At 46.8% G+C, this 17,497-nt stretch overlaps 1 protein-coding gene across 2 annotated transcripts in view; it reads right to left on the reverse strand.

Annotated features, from left to right (window-relative positions):
- The window catches only part of LOC148523927 (chitin synthase chs-2-like), a 196,061-nt gene that overhangs the window by 36,524 nt on the left and 142,040 nt on the right, over positions 1-17,497 (reverse strand). For both annotated transcript variants that reach the window (XM_088472539.1, XM_088472538.1), the window contains exons 11-12: positions 16,006-16,058; positions 8,097-8,146 (exon numbers count right to left, since the gene is read on the reverse strand). In XM_088472539.1, coding sequence (XP_088328665.1) covers positions 8,097-8,146; positions 16,006-16,058 — 103 coding nt within the window. The remainder of the gene's footprint in view (positions 1-8,096; positions 8,147-16,005; positions 16,059-17,497) is intronic.

Raw genomic sequence — 17,497 nt, forward strand, 5'->3', positions numbered from 1 at the left:
TATATGATATATGGGAGGAGTACCACGGTAAGTCAGTATGTATATGATATATGGGAGGAGCACCACGGTAAGTCAGTATGTATATGATATATGGGAGGAGCACTACGGTAAGTCAGTATGTATATGACATATGGGAGGAGTACTACGGTAAATCAGTATGTATATGATATATGGGAGGAGCACTACAGTAAGTCAGTATGTATACGATATATGGGAGGAGCACTACAGTAAGTCAGTATGTATACGATATATGGGAGGAGCACTACGGTAAGTCAATATGTATATGATATATGTGAGGAGTACTACGATAAGTCAGTATGTATATGATATATGGGAGGAGTACTACGGTAAGTCAGTATGTATATGATATATGAGAGGAGCACTACGGTAAGTCAGTATGTATATGATATAAGGGAGGAGCACTACGGTAAGTCAGTATGTATATGATATATGGGAGGAGCACCACGGTAAGTCAGTATGTATATGATATATGGGAGGAGTACTACGGTAAGTCAGTATGTATATGATATATGGGAGGAGTACCACGGTAAGTCAGTATGTATATGATATATGGGAGGAGCACTACGGTAAGTCAGTATGTATATGACATATGGGAGGAGTACTACGGTAAGTCAGTATGTATACGATATATGGGATGAGCACTAAAGTAAGTCAGTATGTATATGATATATGGGAGGAGCACTACGGTAAGTCAATATGTATATGATATATGTGAGGAGTACTACGATAAGTCAGTATGTATATGATATATGGGAGGAGTACTACGGTAAGTCAGTATGTATATGATATATGAGAGGAGCACTACGGTAAGTCAGTATGTATATGATATATGGGAGGAGCACCACGGTAAGTCAGTATGTATATGATATATGGGAGGAGTACTACGGTAAGTCACTATGTATATGACATATGGGAGGAGTACTACGGTAAGTCAGTATGTATATGATATATGGGAGGAGCACTACGGTAAGTTAGTATGTATATGATATATGGGAGGAGCACTACGGTAAGTCAGTATGTATATGATATATGGGAGGAGCACCACGGTAAGTCAGTATGTATATGATATATGGGAGGAGTACTACGGTAAGTCACTATGTATATGACATATGGGAGGAGTACTACGGTAAGTCAGTATGTATATGATATATGGGAGGAGTACTACGGTAAGTCAGTATGTATATGATATATGGGAGGAGTACTATGGTAAGTCAGTATGTATATGATATATGGGAGGAGTACTACGGTAAGTCAGTATGTATATGATATATGGGAGGAGCACTACGGTAAGTTAGTATGTATACCAGTGGTCGAAGTGTGCCGATATGTGGCGGTATGACATACCGGCACTTCGATTTGTACACACAGACCGGAAGTTGCTGATTGAATTGTGTGTCTTCTACAGTCGGCGGCTGTACAGCGTGGGAGTGGCTTGAACGCTGCATGCGTGACTCGCAGAGCCGCACACTCTGAAGCTCTTCAGTGCCGCCTGCCTGCATTATAATGCCGCGTCCAATCTATGAAGTTCTGCTGCTCAGGATCAGAGGCTGGATGGCTCTTGACTGCTCCTTCGTTGCTGCTATATGGAGCTCCGGTCCCTGCTCTCCTCTCCCCCCTCAACTCCCTCTATGCCTCTCCTCCCGTCCTCCTCACCTGAGTGATGCTGCTCCTGGCCAGGGGCGCTGAGGGGAGGGGTTACAAATTACCTGGGCTTTTTGAGGGGTCCGCCGCCGCCGCCGCCTCCCTCACAGCAGCCCAGCACACAGCAGTCTCCAATGCCTGTGGGGGGGGGAGAGCAATCACCCTGATCGCGCCCCCCTGGCTTTGAGGGGGCTCAGAGAGCCACCCCCTACCTCCCCAGTGCGCAAACTTTTTTTTTTCGGGAAGGGGGCGCGGCCACGCCTCCCGCGATTAGGCCACGCCCCCGATACCCGGGCCTGCTCCTTTCTCGCTCTCATAGGGTTGCGGGTTACTGATGGGGTGAACTCCGGTCCCTGCTCCTCACTCCATTCCTCATCTATTCTCCACTCCCTCTGTGCACCCCCTTCCTACTCACCTGACTGCTGCCATGCCCCTGAGAAGGAGATTGGTGACAGCTGCTGCATCGGATCAGTGGCAGGCAGCAAGGTCAGTAATAGAGAAAGGCCAGGGGCGTCAGCTGGATACAACAGAGGCATGCCATGGGTGGACAGAGGTGACAAGCTGTGCTAACCAAGGCTACATCACACTGGGCGACTGTACTGTCAGCACGCACTCAGGCTGGCCCTTAGGGCCTAGTTCAGACCCGCTCGCAAGCGCTGAGCGCTCGCAAGCGGGTCGATGGTGCCCAAGTGCGCATGCGCACGACGGAGGGAGCTCCGTCGTGCGCATGCGCGAGACCGAATAACGACGCCCAAGCCATCGCTATGGGTCTCGCACAGGGCCAGTTCTCCCGTTACACATGGTACGCAGCTGCGTAAGGCGCCACATAGTGGAGGGCGCCTCAGCTGCGTACCATGCGGGCCGCGGTGCAGACTGTGTCTCTGTGACACAGCTGCACTGCGTGTGTAGCGCCGTCCGGTCAGCGCTACACAGCACAAACACACAGCCGCCGGAGCCGGCAGCTGTGTGTTTGCTTTAGCAGCTGATGAGAGTCAGACAGACTCTCATCGGCTGCTGCTCCCACTGCCAGAGCCGGACATCTTCCGGCTCCCGCAGTGGGTAATGGGAGTGACGCGTCACTCCCATAATGCAAAGCGGCGGACAGAGGAGCTAATCTCGGCGGCGGGACCAGGAGCAGGTGTCAGGTAAGTGTTTTTTTTTTTTATTATGTCTGTACTGCGGGGGGGGGGGGGGCGGATTACTACTGGGAGCACTACAGGGGGGGAATACTACTGGGGGCACTACAAGGGGGAGGACTACTGGGAGCACTACGGGGGGAATACTACTGGGGGCACTACAAGGGGAGGACTACTGGGAGCACTACAGGGGGAATACTACTGGAGGCACTACAAGGGGGGGAATACTACTGGGGGCAGTACAAGGGGGGGAATACTACTAGGGGCACTACAAGGGGGGCTACTACTGGGGGCACTACAAGAGGGGGGACTATTACTAGGGGCACTATATAATGGGCACTGCAAAGGGTGGTACCACTACTGGGGGCACTGCATGGGAGGGGGAGTACTACTGGGGCACTATATAAGGGGCTTACTACTGGGGGCACAAGGGGCACTGCACTGGGGGGACCACTACCGAGGGCACTGTAAAAGGGGCACTGCATAGGGGGGGGCGCCAAAAAAATTTGGGCTAGGGCCGGCCCTGGTCTTGCACCAAAGGGGGCGTGCTGTCAATGGTGAGTGACAGCATGCCCCCTTTGGTAGGCGTGCCAGGGGCGTGGCTGCCCAGACGGAGGCGTTCCCAAGGGAACGCCTACCGTCTGGGTCCGGCCCCACTGACATCACTAGTGATGTAAGTGGGAGTGTTTTTGACTCTGATAGAGCCAAAAGCACTCCGGGCTTGCGGCAGACGAGACTCTACCGCAAGGGTCTCGTCGCAAGCCCGATGGTCTTGACCATCGCTACCATCTTTTTGGACGCTCACATAAGCTGTGGGTGGTCACCCACAGCCATGCGAGCGGCCAGGAGGCTGCTCCAATTTCAGCTAGGACGGCCCTGATTCAGAGCGAGCGCTCTTGTCAGAGCGTCCGGCTCTGAATCAGGCCCTTAGTCCAGTGCAGAAATCCTTCAACGCACTGTGCACATATTTAAGGTATTTTGACAGAGGACTAGACTTATTTCTGTTTTTTGCAGAAACTATGTATAGACCTGTTCTACTACTGTGGGAGAGTCCGAGAGGGAAGAATTTTAAGCAAGGGTAGGTGAAATGGTCAGATGAAAGATACAGAAATTGTAAAAATATAAAGTGATTTGGTTGAGGGGAAAGGCATTGGTGGTTATGCTGGCAACAGGGAGACATTAAAGTTTGCTGATGAAGAGAATTCAGTGGGAGCAGGCCCATCCAGGGTGCCTATCTGTGTGTGCGTTTTTTCCTATGGGGGCCTGTGTGTGTGTGTGTGCGTCTTTTCCTATGGGGGCCTGTGTGTGTGTGTGTGTGTTTTTTTCCTATGGGGGCCTGTGTGTATGTGTGTTTTTTCCTATGGGGGCCTGTGTGTATGTGTGTTTTTCCTATGGGGGCCTGTGTGTGTGTGTGTGTTTTTTCCTATGGGGCCTGTGTGTTTGTGTGTTTTTACCTATGGGGGCCTGTGTATATGTGTGTTTTTTCCTATGGGGGCCTGTGTGTGTGTGTTTTTTTCCTATGGGGGCCTGTGTGTTTGTGTGTTTTTACCTATGGGGGCCTGTGTATATGTGTGTTTTTCCTATGGGGCCTGTGTGTGTGTGTGTGTGTGTGTGTGTGTGTTTTTCCTATGGGGACCTGTGTGTGTGTGTTTTTCCTATGGGGGCCTATGTGTGTGTGTGTTTTTTTTCCTATGGGGGCCTGTGTGTGTGTGTGTGCATCTTTTCCTATGGGGGCCTGTGTGTGTGTGTGTGAAGAATTTTAAGCAAGGGTAGGTGAAATGGTCAGATGAAAGATACAGAAATTGTAAAAATATAAAGTGATTTGGTTGAGGGGAAAGGCATTGGTGGTTATGCAGGCAACAGGGAGACATTAAAGTTTGCTGATGAAGAGAATTCAGTGGGAGCAGGCCCATCCAGGGTGCCTATCTGTGTGTGCGTTTTTTCCTATGGGGGCCTGTGTGTGTGTGTGTGCGTGTTTTCCTATGGGGGCCTGTGTGTGTGTGTGTTTTTTCCTATGGGGGCCTGTGTGTATGTGTGTTTTTTCCTATGGGGGCCTGTGTGTGTGTGTTTTTCCTATGGGGGCCTGTGTGTGTGTGCGTGTTTTTTTTCCTATAGGGCCTGTGTGTTTGTGTGTTTTTACCTATGGGGGCCTGTGTATATGTGTGTTTTTTCCTATGGGGCCTGTGTGTGTGTGTGTTTTTCCTATGGGGGCCTGTGTGTGTGTGTGTTTTTCCTATGGGGGCCTGTGTGTGTGTGTGTGTGTGTGTGTGTTTTTCCTATGGGGGCCTGTGTGTGTGTGTTTTTCCTATGGAGGCCTGGGTGTGTGTGCGTGTTTTTCCTGTGGGGGCCGGTGTGTGTGTGTGGGCGTGTTTTTCCTGTGGGGGCCTGTGTGTGTGTGTGTGTTTTTCCTGTGGGGGCCTGTGTGTGTGTATGTGTTTTTTTTTCCATACCCCCACTTCAAAATTTCCACTTCGACCACTGATGTATACGATATATGGGAGAAGTACTACGGTAAGTCAGTATGTATATGATATATGGGAGGAGTACTACGGTAAGTCAGTTTGTATATGATATATGGGAGGAGTACTACGGTAAGTCAGTATGTATATGATATATGGGAGGAGTACTACGGTAAGTCAGTATGTATATAATATGGGAGGAGCACCACGGTAAGTCAGTATGTATATGATATATGGGAGGAGCACTATGGTAAGTCAGTATGTATATGACATATGGGAGGAGTACTACGGTAAGTCAGTATGTATATGATATATTTGAGGAGCACTACGGTAAGTCAGTATGTATACGATATATGGGAGGAGCACTACGGTAAGTCAGTATGTATATGATATATGGGAGGAGCACTACGGTAAGTCAATATGTATATGATATATATGAGGAGTACTACGATAAGTCAGTATGTATATGATATATGGGAGGAGTACTACGGTAAGTCAGTATGTATATGATATATGAGAGGAGCACTACGGTAAGTCAGTATGTATATGATATATGGGAGGAGCACTACGGTAAGTCAGTATGTATATGATATATATGAGGAGCACCACGGTAAGTCAGTATGTATATGATATATGGGAGGAGCACTACGGTAAGTCAGTATGTATATGATATATGGGAGGAGTACTACGGTAAGTCAGTATGTATATGATGTATAGGAGGAGTACTACGGTAAGTCAGTATGTAAAATATTCTCAGCCTACTGAGCCTTTACTAAACACATAGTTAAAGTTACAGTATGCTGACTCTGAGTTCTCAAGGGAATTTTAGAGAGACATTTTTTAGTAAAATCCATTACAGTATATTAAACTGTTTGCAAAAATTATGACTAAAACATTGTCTATAAATTAGACTAAAATGAAAACTGAGGTCCACTGACTAAATCTAGTCTAAAACAAGGCAAAAAAAAGACTCAAATGTGACTTTAACCAACTACAAATTTAAAAAAGTGACTAAGTCTAAATATAAAATCCTTGTCAAAATTAACACTGCCTAGAAAACGATATTTACACGTGTGCAGTAGGTAAGCCGAGTCCGAACTCACCAGTAGAGTGATAGCGTAAGCTATCACTTTAGTTTTCATTGTGTGCCATGAGGGTCTCTTATCAGAGCCAGTGTTCTTTCTTGCAAGATAAGATTGATAAATACACCTGAAAGTTCACTCCTTAATGCCGCAATGTGATTATAAGGAATTATATTTTTCAGGACCTCCACTGCCACCAATGACAATAAGCCCCTTAGTTCCTAAATTGAGGGCACTACACCTTATTATTTATGTTTCATATCAATGGCTCACTGCAGGTAATGATGTACAAAATATATACATGTGCTTATATACAGCATATGTCTGCAATGCTTTTTTTATTATCGTATATTATATTTGGCTTGACAAAAACACTAAGGCCCTCATTCAGAGCCGTACGCTCTGAGCAGAGCGCACGCTCTGCATGAGGGCCGGGCTCCATTTTCATGGAGCGTCCTCCTGGACGCTCGTATAGCTGTGGGTCACCACCCACAGGCTATACGAGCGTGCATTTTGATGGCCGCGATGGTCGTGACCATCGCGACCATCGAAATTGCGAGCCGGAGCCTGCGGTTGAGGTTTTCAACCGCAAGCTCCGGAGTGATTTTGGCTCTATCAGAGCCAAAATCACTCCCACTGACATCACTAGTGATGTCAGTGGGCCGGCTTCTGACGGGAGGCGTTCCCATGGGAACGCCCCCGTCAGGGAGGCACGCCCCCGGCACGCCCACCAAAGGGGGCGTGCTGTCAATCAACATTGACAGCACGCCCCCTTTGATCGGACACAACGAGCGAAGGAAAGTCCTTCGCTCGTCGTGTCTGGCGCATGCGCACGACGGAGCTCCCTCCGTCGTGCGCATGCTCATTGCAGACCATCGACCCACTTGCGAGCGGACAGCCGCTCGCGAGTGGGTCTGAATCAGGCCCTAAGTGTTATCTTTTCATCGATCGGAGTGCCACCTGTGGGACTTTATATTACAGTGGCCCTCATACTGAGACTGACTGTGGAGGGCACCCGGCTCAGTAAATCTGTTTACCAATGAGTGCCGGATCGTGGACTTTCATTATCATACGGACATAGATTTGCTATAATTACTTTATTGTATTGCTATATTTTTATGTTAGTTATTTGATTTTAATCCCTATCCCTACATTTATTAACACTAGTGTTTTTTTATTAAGTTTTTATAAAGCAAATCTAAAATCTCTCTCTTGTTTAGGGTTGTACATTTACATATAAGGCACTGCAGTATATTTTATATATTGATTTTTGCATTATTAATAAATCTAATTTCAAAACTGGACTTTCCAGGAAAATATGGTAGGTAGGACTCTACGTACTACACAAATGATTGTTGATTCAGAGATGAAGCACAGATGGTGTAATGGATAGTTTTACTGCCTAACAGCACTGAGGTTGTGGGTTCGATTCCCACCATGGCCCTAACTGTGTGGAGTTTGTATATTCTCCCTGTGCTTGCGTGGGTTTCCTCCCATACTCTAAAAATATACTGCTAGGTTAATTGGCTCCCAACAAAATTAACCCTAATGTGTATGTGTGTGAGCATGTGATAGGGAATATAGATTGAAAGCTCCACTGGGGAAGGGACTTATGTGAAAGGCCAAATATTCTCTGTAAAGCGCTGCGGAATATGGGTGCACTATATAAATAACTGGTAATAAATAAATAAATGAAGTTCACTAGCCACAAAATAGGTAATTTTTATTTATTTGGACCCAGATCCCCCATTACCCACCTCCTCCAGTGTAGTACGACTTGTTTTCATGTGTAATTGAGAGATCCAACCTATTTAGAGAAAACAATGGGGAAAAACTTATTTTAAATAAAGTGGGAATGAGATACATATATTCTAGAAATGTTACCTCCCTTACCCATCTGCTTGTTCCCATAGCTGTCACAATTATCAGGAGCACATTTACACCAGCCCTATACCTGGTACAAGAGATCCATCTGTACCCACAGCTCAGCATATCCTGCAATTCTGAACATGTCCTCAAAATGCCCTGACTAAACTTAGACTACCCATGAACTCCCGATTGCCGTCCAGTTATGCCCATTCAGCATCAGGTGGAGCTGTGATAAAATATGAGATATGGTAAGAACTTACCCTTGTTATCTCTATTTCTACAAAGTCCATAGGGTTCCACAGGATACCTTGGGGTATAGGTGATGACGTCAGGCACGGACACCACAGAGTTAAATTTTCAGCCTCCCAGGATGCACCAGGGTCCCTCTCCTATACCCCACCCCCAAGCCAAGGCAATTCAGTTTCGTAACAAGCCATAGGCCGGAGGAGGAGAACAAAGAGAGAGAAGAAAGTCTGGAACACACAAGAATCACATTCTCACCAGAAGGAGACGGAGAAACCGGTGACCAGATCAAAGCCCATCTGCAGTACAGGTGCGACAAGGCAGGAGTCCCGTGGAACCCTATGGACTTTGTAGAAATAGAGATAACAAGGGTAAGTTCTTACCATATCTCATATTTTCTACTTCAGGGTCCATAGGGTATCCACAGGATACCTTGGGGATGTCCCAAAGCAGTATCCTTTAAGGGTGGGGACACTTCTGTGCTGTAAGGAGAATCCACCGCCCGAAGGAAGCATCCTGAGAGGCGAAGGAATCAAAAGCATAATACCTTACAAAAATATGGACAGATGACCACGTGGCTGCCAATCACCGCTGAAGCTCCACATTGAGCTGCCCACGAAGGACCCACAGACCTAGTGGAAGAGCTTTAACAGAGGATGGAACAGGAAGACCTGTGAATCCATCCTGCCAAAGTTAGCGTAGTGGCAGGCCAACCATTTTTATGGAAACCAGAAAGGACAAAACCAAGAGTCTGATTTCCTAAATGGACTGGTACGGTCAACTTAAATTCGTAGAGCCCGTACCACATTAAAGGAGGCCTCACCAGCAGACAGGACTGGGGAAGTAAAGGCCGGTACTATAATTTCCTCATTGATGTGGAAACTAGACACCACTGTAGGCAAAAAACCAGGGCAAGTGCAAAGCACTGCCCTGTTCCTAGGAAAGATGAGAAAAAGGAAGGTCTACATGACAGAGCCCCTCATTCTGCGATCCTACTGGCCAAATCAATGGCCAGAAGGAATACATTCCTAGCCGTAAGTAATTTGAAATCCACTGAGCCCAGTGGATCAAATGGCGGTCCTCGGAGAGCCCTAAGGACCACAGCCAAATCCCAAGGAGCCACCTGTGGAACAAAGGGATGTTGAATATAACGTACACCTTGCACAAAGGTGCGGACCTCAGGAAGAGTAGCAATCCTACGATGAAACCATACTAACAGGGCAGAAACCTGCACCCTCAGGTAAGCAAGGCGAAGACCGTTAACTAAGCCCACCTGTAGGAAAGCCAACACTCTGGATATCCGGATTACCTAAGGAGCATAGCCTCTAGGGCGACACAGCTGAAAGAAAGTAAGCCATACCTGATGGTAAATTCTTGCAGATAAAAGCTTCCGTGCTCTTAGCATGGACAGAGCCCCTGTTAACTATAGAGCTGGAAAACCCCTAGACCTTAAGAGGGCAGTCTCCACCGCCACACCGTCAAGGACAGACAACCCAGGTCTGGGTATCAGCCAGGATCCTGAGACAACAGGTCCGGGCGTAGAGGCAACAGCTTCGGAGTGTTAACTGAGAGGCTCCGAAGATCCGAGTAATAGTGCCGCTTGGCCCACCCTGGAGCTATCAGCAGGAGCGTGCCTTCTTCTTGCTATTACTGGAGGAAGAATGGATAATGGAGGGACGAGGTACACAACTTGGAAGGTCCACTGGACCTACATACGTCTACCAGAAGAGTCTCATCTCTGAAAGCTCCACTTGTTCACCAGAAGATTGAACACCTCCTGATGAAGCAGACATTTCCCTGAATGCACGTCTTGACGGCTAAGAAAGCCTGCTTTCCATCTGAGGATTCCTGAATGAACACTGCTGATGATGGCAGGGATATAGCCTTCCACCCAAGCCAGAATTCGGGACACCACTGTTAGTGTCGCCTGACTTCGGGAACCTCCTAGGTGCTTTACATAAGCCATCATGATGGCGTTGTCAGACTGTACCTGCACGGTATTTCCGTGGAGGACCTGTCCTGCATGCTGGAGAACCTTGACTACTGCTCAGAGTTCTTAGATGTTTATGGGAAGCGCATAATCTGCTGGTGTCCACCTGCCCTAGAACAAGTGTGGACCCATCACTGCTTCCCAGCCACGGAAACTGGCGTCTGTCGTCAGAAGGTCCCTGTCCACAATCCCAAAGGGGGTGCCCCTTGTTTAGGTGAGATTTCCGCAGCCACCAGGACAGAGAGAGACAAACCTCCAGGGAAAGCACTATTGACTATATCCTATGGGGCAACCCATCCCATCTGGAGAGGATCAATTTTTTCTAGAGGTTCAGAGTGAAACTGGGTACTCTCCACCATGTCGAACAGTGACACCCTGGAACCCAGGAACCACATTGCCGAGTGAATAGACACTCTGCGACTCTGCAGGCAACTGCGTACCTTTGCCTGTAATGCAGAGATCTTTTCCTCAATCACAAAAATCCTCAGATGTTGGGATATGGAGCATCCTCTCTGAGGAATCAGAGGACCATTTCCAGTTTATCAGTCAGCCGTAACATAGCAACACATATTGTCCGTTGCAGATGGCACTGAAGTATCTCTGGAGACCCTGATAACAACAGGAGGTCACCCGGATAGGGTAACAAGCGGACCCCCTGCATCCGCAGGTGGGCTGCCATAACTGCCATGACCCTGGTAAACTGTGGAGGCACAGAGGCCAGACCAAGGGGCAATGCCAGAAACTGGAAATGCTTATCGACCACTGCAAACCTGAGGAAAACACTGGTATGCTAAGAAAATACGGATATTCAGGTAGTCACACTGAATATATCCAACAACACCACAAAATTCCCAGGCTCCATTGAATGATGGAATGCAGGGTCCCCCTCCTGAACCGAGGAACCCTTAAGAATTTGTTGAAGGATTCGAGGTTGAGGATGTCCTGGTAAGACCCATTGGGTTTCTGTACCAGAAAGAAGATGGAGTAATAACCCATTCCCATTTGGGGCAACGGAATAGGTACTATAACTCCTGCCTGGAGCATAGAGTGTAACACCCTCAAAAATTACAGGGCCTTGTCTTGAATTGACAGAAGACCTGTAACAAAAAACCGTCTGGGAGGCCTTTACCGGGAAGAGAGGACATACCTTCAAGAAAATACTTCTCTTACCCCAGTGTCCATGGTGGTCAGACACCAGCACTGGGCAAACTGGAGAAGCCGGCCTCTAACTCTGGGGTCCCCCGAGAGGAGGCCCGTCCCGTGAAGCTGAAGGCTTATAGTCCAACTTGGGAGTAGGACGTCTTGTACTCTAAGCCTGTTCTTATGGCTGAGCAGCTTTCCTGGCTACTGACTGTCTTGGAAAGCTGTATTTTAGACTTACCCTGGCCTCACAGGGCCAAAAAGACGAAACCCCAGACCCCGATGGGACTGTAGCCGATGGCAGACACACAGATGTAGCTGCTGCCTGTGAGGCCACAATTGTGTCCAGATGAGGGCCAAACAGGACCTGTCCCGTAAAAGGCAAAGCATTACAAATGGAATCTGCGTCCACTTTCCAAGAGCGCAACCACGGGGAGCGTTGAGCCGCTACTGCTGCCGAGCTGCTACTGCTGCCGAGGAGATTCTGGAAAGGACCAGGCTATATGTAAGACTGTCTCATTATGAACATGGCTAAGTCTCTGAGAATTTGCCACTATCCACCTGCTATGCTGGAGAGTCAGTGTGCAGAGATCCAGTTACCTACTCAGCGCTCCATGGCTCTGGCCCCCCAGCACACGGCCATAGCCAGCCTGGACGCCCCTCTAGCAAGGGAATAATTGGATTTTAGATATATTTGCACCTTGCAATCTGTAACCTCCTTCAAGGAGGACCTGGAGGGCATGGGCAACGTAGCACTCCTCACTAGGCGTGTAACATGAGAATCTACCCGTAAAGGTAACTCCCATTCGGAAAAGTAATTATCCGCAAAGGGGTATGCAAAAGGTCAACCATTTTTGAGGCTGGAACCGCTCACCCAGATTTTCCACGCCTCCTCTAAATGATCCACCTGACCAGATAGAGGAATTACAGTGGCAACACCCTTATCCTTAAAGAAGGCATATTTGGATTTAGCCACGGGGGATATGTAATAACCAAAGCCGCATGGACTGCCCGTATAAGGCCAGGTATATAGACTTTAGACCCAGACTACGCCTCCTCTGCACTAAGGGGCTCGTGTCTGAAAAAGTCAATAATGTCACCGTCATCAGACGTCATGTACTTATTATACTTAGCCGTCTGAGACCCGAAAGGCCGTTTAGAAGGCCGAAATGGTGACTCCCCCTGTAAAACGTCCATCAGGTGCTATACCATTTGGACAATAAATTCACCCACACAGCCTCCTGCGAGACCTGGGGGGGCGAAAAACAGGATACACTGGGGTACCATCAACTGCCCAGGGACTACTGCATGTGATGAGACCACCACTCGCTGCGATAACCCCTATGGGGAAACACAGGGAGCGTTGCCCACAAGGGCTGTAAGCATCTTAGCCAGCCAAGGGCGGTCCCTTTTTGTGCAGGCACAGTGACAAAAATGGGGCGTGATATATAATACAACATGCCCTCCATAAACCCTCAGCGTCTACATATCCCTTAGCTAACTGCACATTATATCAGTACATTATAGCTGGAAGAAGATATCCTCGTTCACTTTCCGACATGAGGAGTGTGAACGGAGCGTATGTGACTTCCCACACAGAAAAACCACGTTTACTGTGAGGTAATAAACACCCTGCAACACCGCACCGCAAGGGCTGTAGCAGAAGAAGAACAGGGATTGGAAAATGGTTGACAGTCAGAAATGAAAGTACAGGCAAACAGCGCTAGCATTTAAGTCACATACAATGCAAAGATAACATCCTGCATTACAAGCACTGCGATCAACTACACAGACCAGAGCCTGGTAGGAAACAGTGCTGCATACACTGACCTTAATTGAAGGAGAGGTATGCGGGAGACCCGGACCGCAATGGCACCTGTATCAGCTTCCAGCAGCGTTTGCCATCCCCATCACATGCAGAGAGAAAATGGCCACTGAGGAGCAGAGAGGAGGCGGGCCCGGGGGAGGAGCGCTGACACAGCCCTCTCAGACCGCTGTGGAATGGCACTGTGCAGCGGGGGAGACGCCGGCTGTGAGACAGGGAAGGCGTTCTCCCCTGGCCTGCTATTAACCCCTGGGACGCCGCGCTGTACCGCACATGCTGCGGTACGCTGTCCCTGGTGGTCTAGTGGAAGGCGCAGTCTCAGTACCTGGCCCCACACGCAGCCAGTCCCCAGGGAGCCCCCTGCCTGGGGACCAAAAAAGGACTGTGTTACCGGCGGGTGCCCACCGCGGGACCCCGCCGCTTACCTTGTCCTCCGTACATCCGGCCACAGTCCAGGTAGCCGGGGTCACCGCTAGCTGTGACCCCAGCTACCTACCAGCATCCCCGGATCGCTACCGGCGTTTTGGTACTGGCGGGGTGTAGGAGCGACAGCATGGACGTCAGTACTGACTGGCCATGCTGTAAGGCTCATCTTGTGCAGCCACAGCTGCACTCTGAAGAAATCTTCTGGGGCTATTACAGCCCCCTCTGTGAATGTGATCCGACCTCTGGCCATACACCCACGAAACTGAATTGCCTTGGCTTGGGGGTGGGGTATAGGAGAGGGACCCTGGTGCATCCTGGGAGGCTGAAAATTTAACTCTGTGGTGTCCGTGCCTGACGTCATCACCTATACCCCAAGGTATCCTGTGGATACCCTATGGACCCTGAAGTAGAAAGATGCATATTACCTAGATTTGCCTTTAGATACATACATGTATGCTTGTCTACGTAGCATGCACACTGCTAAAAATTGCAAGATAATCCATAAAAAGACTTTAGTTCACCTGTGCATCAGCAATTTGTGTGACATAACCAGTGGCGGCTCCAAAAGTGGGGCTGCAGCACAGTCCAAAATTCAAATTGGGGAGCCACACCAACTGCCACTGCAAATATCGCCAGCTGGGACTTACTGGCAGTTAGTGTGCCCCCCTATTTGAATTTTGGAGCCTCCACTGGATACAACCACAGGCATGTCAATGCTAAGCTTGCAATTTGCATTCCAGACTTCCAAATCTGCAATGCTTCAGACTTAGATTTGTTTTTATCCTTGCCTGGATGGGGGTAAAAGGGCCATAACAAAGTTTTTTTCAACTATAACTTTTTCAACTTTTCAACTTTAAGGACCTGATGCAAAGTTGCATGAACGCCTGTACGTAACTTGTGTGAATTTTATCTGCACATGCTAAAAATATGATCACATGCAAATACAGATTGTTTATGCAAATGTGAGTCATTCAGACCTGCACATATTCACAAATGTACCTGATAGAAGGTATATATTCTGTACCTGCTATATGGAAGTGCAGATTTGCATTGTCAGATAATAGCTGCTTATGCTCCCAAAGCAGAGGCATACAGTATGCATCTTCAGGACATGTTACAAGTATGGAAATACACTTCTTAACTTTTATTTTGAGTAAATTACCCCCATTTTACTTGCAACTCTGCATTAGCCCCTAGATGAGAGGATGGGAACTAAAATAATAAAATAGAAGAATATGGTGGACATAACATACTGTTTTTTCCTAAAAAGGCACATGTTAGTTACATGTGCTTACTCTAACTAAACAACCAATATAGTAAAAGATGTGAATAAAAAATATAACTACAGTAACTTGTTATTTTGCTTAATAATAAAAAATATCTAATTTACTATGTGTTCTACTATCTGCACCAATCATATTAAATGAATACTTAATTCATATTATGTATATCATATTAGGTGTTACATTTTATTTGTTTAACTCTCGTCACTGACGCTTTTCTCATTCCATTCTGAGCCTTGTTTGGATTTTTAGGGCTGTCACATTCCAACATCAATATTAATAACTGTTTTAGTAGTAACCACAGAAATTATACCTTGTGTAGTCTCAGAAGACTTTGAATTTCCAGATAATTGTATTAGTTTGTTTATTCCTACTGACACAACATGTTCTGTAATCTACCCAATATTTCTTAAAAAAAAAGTTGTTGTTTTTTTAAATTACAAGAAAGCGAATTAACCGCAAATGTGCATATTTTCTTTTCAAACCAACACCAAGAAAGGCTTTGTTGTTCTTCCTTCTGCATTAGTCTACATTTCCAAAGCAAATCAGGACTGTAACTCTGAAATTAGGTTGACTGTGTCAGTTGGTCCAAACATTACGTAGCTTAATTTTGTCATGATACATATTACGGCAGAGATCATATTAAACCACATTGGAAAATCTGTGCTGGCTTGTACAACTTGTAAAATATTTTTGAAAAAATATATAAATAATATTAGACTTACGGAAATCCCCAGAAATAGATGTTAAATTCTGTTTTTGAATGTATTTTTATTCCTATATTAATGCAGCATTAAAATATAATTAGCTATTCACATAAATATCTTTCAAATAGTCCACATACTTTCATTTTTAATTACTTTTTGGCATGGTTAGGTTTATAAACTTACTTTCTTCGTAAGTAATAGTTTCTTTCTCTTCTAACGCTTGTATTGTTTGATCACTAATAAAAATAGAAATTAAATAGTAACAATAAATAATGCTTAATAGAGCACTGCACATGCATAGCAGAGTACTTTCCTGTGGCATAGAAACAGAATGGTGATAGCATTATAAAAACCAAAAGATCTCATCTAGTCTGACCCAACAAGCATGAAGAGGGTTGTTCAAACCTGGCACACAATGTAACAATACTATATAAAACATAGGGGGTGATTCAATTGGGTGCGAGTTTTAGCAAGGTAATTTTTTTACCTTGCACCTCTCGCACCCAATTTTGGTATCCAATTAAAAAAAAAGTGGTTGCTGGTTTTTCAGAGCTAAAATCCCTTTGGCATGTCCAGGTGGTCTCCACTGGGGAGGGGTCTGATGGGAGTCTCAGGGGCTGCTGGGAGATGTATATCTCCCAGCACTGGCTATACACTCCCATGGGGGGGCACTCACATACACACTCACTCATACACATACTTACCCTGTTGCAGAAGACCCGGCTCCCGACACTGGAAGAAAACACTGATTCGGAAGGTGAGTAATTAAGGAAATTTCCAATTGTTTAACTAGTTCTCAGGGAAGGTGCCGTTGGGAGTCCCACTAAAATGTAACGATTTTAGGAAAATCTGACTTTTTCTGGAGGTGTAAGTCACCTAGTTGTAAGTCACCAATTAGTCACCTAATTGAATAGCAAAACCCCATGGCTGACCAGTGCTTAAAGTGGTCATAGAGACCTGGTGGAACTCACCCCCCACCCATCCTCGGCATCCCCCAGAGGACAATATAAATTTGCACCCTTTCTCCCACTTTTCATTAAACGGACAGTGCGTACCTATGGCATAAAGGGGCGTGGTCTCAAATGGAAAGGGCATGGTCATACAATAGTATCCCCAATTCAAATTACACAACACAGTAGCACAATCTTATTTACTTTACATAACACATAGTGCCCCTGATTCACATTTCACAACATAGTAGTGTCCCTTATTCATGTTATGACACACAATAGTCTCTCTTTTACACAATGCCCACATTAATGCCCCTTATACACAATGCCCACAGTAGTAGTGACCCTAAAACACATAATGCCCACAATAGTAGTGCCCCTTATACAACACCCACAGCATAGTGCCCATTACACATAATTCCCACAGCAGTGGTACCCATTATGCAATGCCCATTGTAGTGGTGCCCCTTATGCAATGCTCCCAGTAGTGGTACCCTTTATGCAGTGCTCCCAGTAGTGGTGCCCCTTGTGCAGTGCCCACAGTAGTGGTGCGCCTTATGCAGTGCCCACAGTAGTAATGCCCCTTTTGCAGTGCCCATTTTGCAGTGCCTCCAGTGGTAGTGCCCCTTATGCAGTGCCCCTTATGCAGAGCCCCAGTAGTGGTGCCCCTTATGCATTGACCCTAGTAGTGGTGCCCCTTATGCAGTGCCCCCAGGAGTGGTGAA

Source organism: Taudactylus pleione, unplaced genomic scaffold, assembly GCF_031769625.1.
Source record: "Taudactylus pleione unplaced genomic scaffold, aTauple2 ptg000125l, whole genome shotgun sequence".
NCBI lineage: Eukaryota > Metazoa > Chordata > Amphibia > Anura > Myobatrachidae > Taudactylus > Taudactylus pleione.